Raw genomic sequence first — 11322 nt, 5'->3', positions numbered from 1 at the left:
CTGAGCAAGCGCTCGAAACATAGCTTAGGGAATGCCTTGAGCGAGCCGAGTGCGTATCCCTTGAGTACGATGCCCTAGATCCAGCACCAACCGATCTATAAGCTTTGGCCGGGCCAACCATTGATCTATTCGAACGCCTTCCCGCTGTTTTTTCTTAAGAAAAATGAACTGAACTGTTTTATGTTTTATCAAACAGGAATTAACTGAACTATACTAAATTGTACTAAACTACAATATAAATTGAACTGAACTACTAACTATACTAATTTTAAACTGAATTGTACTAGTTTTTAAACTGAATAGTATAACGATACATGTTATTTTTAATTGAAATTTATTTTAATATTTATATTATTTTATTCATAATTGTCTTACAAATTAATTTTTTAATTATTTTCTATTTTATTTATATTTCTTTTATTATTATATGTGTATGGAAATTATTTTATTTCTTATTTATTTTATTTTTTATTTATTTTATTTTATTTTATTTTTTATTTTTTTATTTATATTTATTTTGTCATGATTATTATTTTACTTTTATATTTATTTTTTTAATTTTTTATTTATATTTTTTTGTTTTATATGTGTATAACTATTTTATCTTTTTATCTACTTATTTTATTTTAAAATAATTTTTTATTTATATTTATTTTGTTGCCTCATAAAATTGTTTTATTAATCAAATATTTATTATTTATATTTTATTATCTAAAAATTAAACTAATATTTATTAATTATTATAATATAATAAAAGATGATAATAGAAAAGTTATCCTTAATTAATAAACCTTTGTTAATTTTTTGTCATTTTATAATTCTATAATATTAATTATTTTTGTTATATTACTGTTTTTTTATATATTTTATTATATAGTCATTTAATAAAATTTAAAGTTAAAAAATATATTTTAGTTTTAGTTTGTAAAATACTAACATTTAAAAATAATAATATTGATATTTATTTTAAAGTAAGTTGATTTTTAAAATAAATAGTTATTTTAGTGTGTGCTCTTACACACATTTTAATATCATTAAAAGTTTTTTTTTAACATATTTTTACATATTTAATAATATGTTAAAGAATATAATATATTTAATGTATTATTTTTTTATATAGTCTTTTTTTCTTTTATTATTTCTATTACTTAATCATTTAATAAAATTAAATTTAAAATATATATATATATATATATATATATATATATTACTTTTATTACTTAAAGTAATATTATTTAAAAAGTAATATATGTTTATTGATAAAAAAATATAAAAATTTGTGATAAAAAAATTTTGTCTTAAAAAATTAATTATTAATTTTTTATGTGAACGATTTTTTTCATTAATAGTTTATTATTAAATAACGTTTTTTTTGGCAAGACGAAGTAGTTGAATAACAATTAGAGAAGAGGAAAGAATAGATACACTTCTCGAAGTTATTTCAATAGGTTATAAGTTCAGTTTTTAATAACTAAACCATAAAATAATATAATATAGTATAGTTAACTATAGTACAATACAGATCAATTATTTTTGCCCAACACTAGTCTCCAGGTCATCGCTTTAACTTTCATCTAGTTCTATACACAAATTATTATGAATAAGGTTTTCTTTCATTGTCAATATTATTTTTATATATTTTAAATAATATACACACATTCTCTTCCGAACTCATTTTGCATTATTTCTGTAGTTTTCCTCTAACAAACATGATATAATTATTATGAACCACATATATTTTTCACATATCCACATTGTTTTAAAGTGTTGGACTTCTCTTTTATTTTTATTACTTTGTTTTACACTTATTTCACTCTTGCAATCTACATTTTCAAACTTACATTATTTTTCTTCTAAAAAAATTAAGGTTTAAACCATTTAATTGTTCCTATTTATGTGAAGTTTTCCCATTTTAATCCTTTTCTTTTTAGAATCCCCAATTGGGTCTTAAATAGTATTAATTTGAATCAATTAGACTCCTACCTTTGAATTGGCTTAACGAAGTTAAATTTTTGATGATATGTGATATTGAGCTGGACAGTTTTTTAAAGATAGCATTGCTACACCATTATACATGGCATTTGATGAAAAAAAAAAACATTTTAAAATTTGGATTTCGAAAACTCTGCCACCGCACACCTAAAAACCTCCACTATCATCCCCAACTTCCCCTTCCTCCCTTACGTGAACTGCTTCTTCCCCGTCAGCCTAAAGTTTTCCAGTTTTACCCTAACGCTGTCAGTGGTTTTGGTTTCTACGTTGTTACTCCTGTTTGGGAAACAGAGGTGTGTTAACGTTGTAACTTCTTCTTCTTCTCAATCCATTTCTGCTCTTGCTATCTGGATTATCGTGCCCGCCACTGGTACCAAGTGCGTCTCTGAAGAAATCCAACACAACGTCGTCGTTTTGACCGACTATGTCGTTATACCCAGTGATCATTCCAAGAATCCCACCCTCGCTATCAATGTACCCTTTTTCCCTTTCATTCTCGCACCTTTTTCCGATTTATTTCCTGGGTCTTTATTCAATTGCTCGCTGCTTTCTTTCCTTGCCAACGTTTATTGCCTGATTTTTAATCCAATTTGTTATCTGGTTAAGAAATTTGAGATTTAAGTGATTCTGCTTCCTTGATTTGCGTGTCGTGTGCCTGTTGTGAATCTGGATTGTTATGGAAGAGGGTATGTTTTGTCGTGGATTTGTTATTATTGTTTGGTTTGGAAAATTATACCAAATTAGGAGTCGTAGCTAATTTGGAGGTTTTCATATTTGTGATTCTGTTTCTCTTTACAGGTTTCAAATGGTTTAATCCACAAGAAAATAGATGATAATGAGTTTGGCGCAAAGATGATGGTGGTTCTGAGGCGCGATTGGGTCTGGATGGTGCTAAGATGACTCTTTTTTTTTTTTTTTTAAATTTTATATTATTCAATTGTATATTATTACATTTTACATATTCAATTTAATAGGTTTTCCCTCAAAACATGTCACGTTTAAAGAAATTAACACGTCATTCCATCACTTGTGCAAAAATTCTTAATTCCGTTAGTTAACTAGATTTAACGGCAGGGGTTTAATTGCTTCAAATTAATACTTATAAATATTCAATTAAGGATTTTAAAAAGAAGGAGATCAAAATAGAAAAACCTCACATAAATAAAAACAACTCAAGAGTTTAAACCAAAAATTAAAAATGAAAAAATAGTTTTATCTTGAACCTTTTGGTGTCTCAATGGTGCCTCTTGTCATATGACATCCTATTTCAAATAATCCAAAAATATAAAAAAAAAGTAAGTAAATATAATTAAAAAAAATAATTTTATCCATCACTTGTTTTGATGTCTGTCGTACAATGTGACATTAGTTTTCAAATAATCCAAAAGTATAAAAAAACAATAATAAAAGTCTTCAAAATAAAAAATTAGTTTTATCACTTATATTTATTATTATGTGTGTCCAGTTGCTAACGTTTCGTGACATCTTTTTCAAATAATTAAAAAAAAAAATTGTAAAATCTTTAAATATAAAATACCAATCAATATTTTCAAACCGATTTCTAAACATTTTCGAATAGTTTTTCATAAAAAAATATGCGATTTGATTTTCATTCTAAATGATGATAAGTAGAATTAAGGTCAATTTTTGTCGGACTTATTTTTCAAACAATTTTTCCATAATTAGAAATGTAAACTCTTGGTTTTTTATTTTTTATGAATACATATAAGAGTGAGATCAATTCATGCCGAATTAAAAAAATTAAAAAATATATTTTGGTTTCTTTTATATTTTAGTTTTTTTTATGGGTAAAAAAACATTAGTTAAAAATTACACATGTCTTATGTGTTAGCACCTCTCGACCCAAAATTTGGTTTTTAGTTACCATGTCTTATTTTTTTTTTTTTTCAAAATAAATTAAGTTGATGACTATAAAATTCTGTTTTTTAATTATTTTTTGTTAGTCGGTCCATCAGGAATTTGGTTGCCACACCTATTTATGTATATGGACCCATTTGTTTGGATGCTGTGTATACAATATATTGTTTAACAAACTTAATAGCATTGTAGTAGGTAATAAAAAGATTGAGAAAGTGAGATGCAATATGAAACAATGAGTAATAGTCAAATTGGATTTTGAAAAGACATATGACTAAGTGAAATAGGCAGACCGGGTTTTCGTAGCAAGTGGATCAGTAGAATAAAGGCTTGTCTCGACTCGTCTATGGTAGTCCAAATCAAAAGTTTAGTCCCAAAAAAAAAAGATTAATAAGAAGGCAATTGTAGAAGAAAATAGAATAGGAAGAAAAGAGATTAAAGTTCAATATGCTGCAATTACATTTGATACATTGTTCCTCTACAAGGCATGAGTTCAGAATGTATAACTAATTAATTACAAGTATTTTGACCATTAGATCTTATTGGTTTTTCAATTTGACCATATTTTTCTTTTATGTGTTCAACTGTTGAATGGTTTGGAATAAAAAGTGTTTCTTCTTTCAATTTACAACTAAATAATATAATGCATCGAATGATTTAGTTCACAGATTCATAATTAATGTTTTATTTACTTATCTGGATTACATCACTCTCGAATTTCTCTACATAAAGTGAATTAATATTCCAGCCCGTCCGCTCAACCTTTTCTTTCCTAAAGACGATCAAACTGCATAATTAATATTTTTCAAACTAAAATTTCAGGAATTGTGTTTGATCTATCAAAACATTCCCATCTGAATCACACACTTACAACTATATTATCTTTGATAAGCTCAGATATACATTAAAAGTCAGAGTATTAGCTTTTCAAAATTTTACTTAATCACACTTCAAAATTGATGATAAGGAGTCATGTGAGGAGTAAATTACAAATCCTACATTCTATCCTCAACCTCTTTAATTTCAACATTTTACTTTTGGCCTTTAAACAGTATTCTTTTAGGGGTGGGAAGGGATCAAAGAGTTGAGATTTTCTGAGTTTTAAAACATTCCAAATTAGATATAATTTTTCATTATTCTATATTTTATGCTATGTTTGTTTGACATACACTCACATCCTTGGCAAATATATTTCTCTACTTTCCTTTCAATTTTAAACTCTTAACTTATTCTATATTTTCATTTCCTTATTTTATTTTTAATGTTTAAGATGTATTGAATTTTAAATGATTATTTTTATATTTAGTTTTTTTTGTCAACTATATGCATATATAGCAAATATTTACTCTCTGTAAATAACTTTTAATATATATATATATATATATATATATATATATATATATATATATATATATATATATATATGCATAATGTTTCTATAAAGTAATTTGTAGAATTTGTAAAATTGAAAACAAGTCAATCAATAAAATGATCAAACTTTCCTGAGGCAAAATATGAAATGTAGTTAACTAAAAAAATATTTTAGACGGAAGTTTGGATTATAAGAAAAAAGTGAGTGAATTGTTAATAATACGTATGACAATTTATTTTTGACTACAAACACAATGCTTGATGACCTTTATAATTTAATGAAACCATTGCCTTGTCGAAGCATTAACAAGCTCAAAGGTGGAGTCGTGCAAGAGGATGGGTTTCAAGTGCCTGAAAATTGAAAAATAATAAAATGCAAAGAATGTTAGTTCTTCCAAATGTGTACATTAAAATAAATTAACTTTTTATTTCTATTCACTAGAAATATATAGTTGTCATGTTTAAAATTTGAAGTAATAATAAGAATAATAATCAGGTTAGTTAAAAAAAAAACTACAGATAAAATCTTAGAAAATAATAATAATAATAATATAAATATAAGGAGACTTGGATGTTCTAACCCATATAAAACAGAAAGTAAAATAAAATAGCATTGCTAAAAAAATATATATATATATATATATATATATATATATATATATATATATATATATATATATATATATATTTAATTGCTCTGGCGTAATAAATTGAGATCATTAACTTGAAAAGCAACTCACTGAATTGTAAAAATTGGTTGAATATTTAACATAATAATTATTTGTTAATTTTATTTTAATCAATGAAATGTTATAGAAATAATAAAAAAGATATATGCTAATGTGCTTATAATATACAGAGATATATAGCAAAATTATATAAAATTTATAATGTTATTACCTTTTAATCTTTGTTGAGCTTAAGTAGTCTAGCAAAGAGTGCTATTTTGACATGAATAATGTCTTCTAAGTTGTTTAAGAAGTTGAAATAGGTATGTCGCCAAGAACGTCGGAATAAGATTGAGCCAAATACTATCCAGAAACTTATAACAAATCCAAATGCCATACTTATAAAAAAATCATCATTCAACAATGAATATTTATCTTCAGCAACTTTTAAATTTGGTTTTTGTGTAGACCCATCCTCAATACACTTCTCAAGTGGCGGTCCACAGAGACCAAGATTATCTTCATAGCTGGATGTATTAAAACTCTGTAATTGTGTGCTTGTTGGAATTTCTCCACTTAGATGATTATAAGATAAATCTAACACACTAAGAAAATAAATTTGAGCAAGACTTGAAGGAATTGAACCAACCAATTGGTTTCTTGACAAATCAAGAGTCTCAAGTGATGTTAAGTTTCCAATGCTTGAAGGAATTTTTCCAATCAAATTGTTTCTTGATAAGTTCAATGAAATCAGACCAGATAATTTCTCTATTTCTACAGGAATTTCTTCTGAAAAATGATTGCTTGAGAGATCAATGTTTTTTAGAAGTTCCAGACTTTCATCCATAAAAATTTGTTTTGAACCTTTCCATGTCAACCATGCTTCCAAATCATATGAATGAGACACAGAATAATATTCTGTTTCGGCGGCCATTGAAATAAGGTTGTTTATGCATTTAGGAATTTTTCCAGATAAATTGTTCAATGAGAGATCTAAGACCTGGATGCTTCTTAAACAACAAACCGTGATTGGTAAACTCCCAAAGAATTGATTTTTTCCCAAACTTAATATTTTCAATACTTCTTTTGTCCCAATCCAATCAGGGATAGATCCTGACAATTTGTTTTCTGACAAATCAAGCATTATTAGCCATGTGCAATTTTTTATGGAGAAAGGGATTCCTTCTACTAAATTGTTGTTTCTCAACAATAATGCTTCAAGATCAAGAAGCCATCCCATTGAAGTTGGAATTTTTCCGGAAAAGTTATTGTGGCTTAAATCTAAATAAACTAGTGAGTTAATTTGTTTCCAACAATCTGGGATATTTCCGGATAACTGATTATATGAAATGTCTAAATGAGTTTGAATTGAAATTGCATCATCTCCACACAAAAATGAAAGAGTATTTGAAAATTTATTTTTCGATAGATCAAGAATTGCATAATTCCTTAGAAATAAAGGATAGAACCTTCAAATTGATTTGATCCAAGGTTCATGAAAGTAGAAACATATGTTGATGAAACATTTGGAATTGTACCTTGTAGATTGTTGGATGAAATATCCACTGTCAACACTTTTTGTAGAGGTAATTTAGCCCAAAACCATTCAGGAATAATACCTGATATTGTAGCATTCGAAATGTCAATAGTGACAAATTTATTTTGTGTCTGCAACCACATGGGAAATGTTGGACCTAGCTGGCAAGATCTCAAGTGTATAAATAGCAATTGAAAAGGTGGAATCCAGTTTTGAGTGAATGCCAAGCCCAATGAGTTATCAGATAAATCCAAGTACTCTAACTTAGACATATTAGAAAAGTGGTAGTCAGTCAGCAAACCTTTTAAAGAATTTGAAGAGATGTAGAGCTCCTCCAATTTAGGTGGAAATTGAATGTCCATAGGAATCTCTCCATTTAGCTGATTGTTGCCAAGATATAATATTTTTAAAGATATGAATGTTGAAAAGTCAGGTAGTGTGCCACTGATTTGATTCATGTTTAGTCTTAATACTTGCAATGAATATCTAGCACATCCAGACAAGTGAGAAATTATCATCGGAAGATCATCACTCAAGCCATTACTAGAGATGTCCAATGACAACAAAGAACATGCATTGCCAAATGATTTTGGAATTCCACCTTGTAATGAATTTGACCGAACTGACAAACTCTCCAAAGGAGATGGTAACTTCACACATTCAGGTATTATTCCACTTAACTTATTTCCATTAAGAAGCAACGTTTTCAAAGAAGAGAATACTGAAATGTCAGGAAAAGTGCCAATGATGTAATTACCTCTGAGATCTAATTCTTGCAATGAGTGTCTAACGCATCCACTGGATAAATTACCGAGAATGGAGGGAAGGTCTTCAATCAAATTGTTATCACTAAGGTCAAGATGAACAAGGTTGGAAGTGATGTTTGAGACCCACCGGAATACCATTGGTGATGTAAAGGTGTTCCCAGAAAGATCAAGGACAGAGAGGGAAGTAGAGAAATTGAACTTAGAATGTTTGGATGAGAGAATGAAATGATCGGAAAGGCTACAATCAACTAAACTTAGTTCTCTTAGTTTGGGTAGCTTCGCAATCACTTGCAACCAAGTATGAGAAGTATTAAGATTTGATACAGAGTCCAAAGAAAGATGGGCTAAAGAAATGAGATTTGAGAGCCACTGACCTCCGTCGCTGATATTGAGATAACGGTAATATCCTCCAAGATAGAGCTCATGCAATTGGGAGAGATTTCCAAGTTGAGGTGCTATATTTCCTTCTAAAAGATTGCCTCTGAGATCAAGATGCTGCAATTGGGAGAGATTTCCAAGCTGATGAGGGATTGAACCCTCTAAATAATTCAAAGCAAGATTTAAGTATTTCAAATGAGAAAGAGAACCTAACTGACTTGGAATTCTTCCGCCAAAATCACAATGAGACAAATCAAGGTATTTCAAGTTTCTTAGAGAGACAAGAAACTCTGGGATGTGAGTGTCTTGAAAATAATTAGAACTGAGGTTCAAATACTGTAATTGTGGCAACTCCATCAACGACTTGTGGATCTCTCCGCTCAGATAAGGTCCAGAGTCATATGGATATTCTCCGTGAAGGTCGAGGATTGAAATATGGGAGGTGAGGTTGCTGCAGCGAATCCCCTCCCATTGGCAGCAGTGAGGTGAGGTCCAAGATGATAGCATGCCATAGGGATCGACAATGGCAGCCTTGAATTGGAGGAGTGCTTCCCTCTCCTTTGGAAGGCATCTCATTGGCTGTTCTCCATTAACAACCTGCGACACCACGCACATCATAAACATCATCACTCTTAAACCAATTGGATTCTTCATTGACATGGTTGTAGCTGTTATCATCACACACTAAAACTTATAGATAATGCAGTGACTGTGAGTCCTCAAACTAGATTGCTATTCATATATATAACATTCTATGTATCCACTCTTCATAAATCACCAAACTCAAAACGACTGCTACTAGAACTTTTTTTCCGAATTCACATTTCACGAAAGAGTTCAATAATTAAAAATATTCTAGTTTTGAAAATCTTTAGTTTTGAAAAGACGGTAGCTACACTATATTTATATATCTGTGTATATTTGTTTTGTCCATATGACCAGATTTACTTAATACTTAGCCTGTAAGTTAGTAGAAGTATTATATTTTCGTGAGTTATTACAATATTAATATGGATCTAATCTAGAGAGTATTAGCCTAATCAATTTATATCTCATGTTTAACTTCAAAATCCAACACATGCAAAGCTAAAAAAATGAGTCAAGTGAGATATGGGAGAAAAATATAATAGGTTAAAATTGATCTTTATTCATTATTGAAAAAAGAAAAAACCTCTACTATCTTAAGGATAAGTTAGTACATAATTCAATTCTAATATAAAAAGCTTATACGAAACAATGGTTGGCACTAAGAAAGTATGTAAAAAATCAACACTATTTATTCTTGAAAAGATTTATTATATTTACAAATATTTAATTTGAAAATGATATTAATATTAATTTTTTATTATTATAAAAATTTATTAACCGGTGTGGGATTGAAAATTTCAATCAAAACATTATTTCACACTTCTTTTCTAATTCTCTGATTTCAGTCTCCCTTACAAAGTTATTCTCAATTCTTTCACACTTTTAAATATGATGTTGAAAAACAAATTACAGATAGCTTCCAAATCTTAATTAATAAAAGTGAATTACACAGGTGATAAAAAAGATAAGAAAATATATTAGATTTTTTGCAATGGTTAGTGATATTCAGTTTCATATGATTTTTATTATGTTTATACTATTTTATGTCAACATTATTTTATTAAAATAGTTTTATGTAAGTAAATAAAAAGACTTGGAGAAGACTCCAGCAATCATCACGTCAAACAATAAATGTGGAGAAGACTTTGAAAATTGGGTCATTGCATTACAGCAAACGAAATACAACCACATATGGTATAAATTTCATATACAATTTAATTTAATAAATGAAAGCTAATTATTCTATCAAATTTCAAATTTCAATTAAAAATGAGTTTTTTTTTTTCAACATTACCCTTTTGATAACAATTTTATAAATCACGCGCAGAAGATTAATCAGTCACTTAAAATTTTCATCAATTTTATCAATCATACTGCAGAAAATTAGTTATTTCCATTCAATTCAAAATATAAATTAATCATATCACTATGGATCTCTAAGTTAGTAGCAAGTGATCTAATTAATTTATATTTCATATGTTAGTTCAAAACTCAAAGTTTAGAATATAATTTAGATTTGATTAGTAACAATAAATTTGATAGCCTCCGATGGCATGGGGGAAGACTTGGAAAAGTCTTACTCAACCTATCACATTACTAACTTCTAGCTAATACTAACATAGATAGCCAAATATGCATTCTTATCTATAATAGTTAATAAAAGAATACAATTTCAAATGTTTTTTAGGTTTACCTACTTTTTTCAGGATACTATTCTTGAAATTGTTAACTTTTTTTGACTTATTTATAATTATTAATAAAGATAATTTTTATAAATATTTTTTTTTTTATAATTTCACTCTTGAAATTGTGATAACTATTTTTAGTTTCTATAATAAACTAATTTATTTTTTTGTACAGTTTACATGTAATTATGAAAATTAAACTCTTATTTTATTTAGTATTATATGAGAGTTTTTGTTTAAAAAGATTATAATATTTAAAATAGAGATACGCCTTATAACTGTTCTTGTGTGTATACAATTTTTATGAATACTCACTTATGTTTACTTATTATATTAAGGTTAAATGTATGTTTTAGTCCTTATATTTGTACTCAATTCTCAATTGGGTCTCCATGTTTTTTTTTGTCCCAATTGCGTCCTAATATTTGTTAATTTGAGACAATAAAGCCCTCACCGTT

General features: G+C 27.7%; 1 protein-coding gene across 1 annotated transcript; it reads right to left on the bottom strand.

Moving 5' to 3' along the window:
* Window positions 1-6272: 6272 nt before the first annotated feature.
* On the bottom strand, window positions 6273-9276 carry LOC106762361 (receptor-like protein 12). Its single transcript, XM_022780777.1, has 3 exons — window positions 7483-9276; window positions 6393-7378; window positions 6273-6283 (listed from the first exon to the last, which is right to left on the bottom strand). The coding sequence occupies exons 1-3, from the start codon at window positions 9267-9269 to the stop codon at window positions 6273-6275; spliced, it is 2784 nt and encodes a 927-aa protein (XP_022636498.1). The 5' UTR covers window positions 9270-9276.
* Between the last annotated feature and the right edge of the window lie 2046 nt (window positions 9277-11322).

Source organism: Vigna radiata, chromosome 1, assembly GCF_000741045.1.
Source record: "Vigna radiata var. radiata cultivar VC1973A chromosome 1, Vradiata_ver6, whole genome shotgun sequence".
NCBI classification, from domain to species: Eukaryota; Viridiplantae; Streptophyta; class Magnoliopsida; order Fabales; family Fabaceae; genus Vigna; species Vigna radiata.
This window is presented reverse-complemented; position numbering and strand designations above follow the sequence as displayed.

What these genes read in the sequence shown, in the direction of transcription:
- LOC106762361 (XM_022780777.1), bottom strand. Translation starts at nt 9,269, where the DNA reads ATGATAACAGCTACAACCATGTCAATGAAGAATCCAATTGGTTTAAGA. An exon ending in AAATTACCTCTACAAAAAGT is followed by an intron (nt 7,379 to 7,482) that starts GTTGACAGTGGA and finishes ATCAATTTGAAG; the next exon opens with GTTCTATCCTTTATTTCTAA.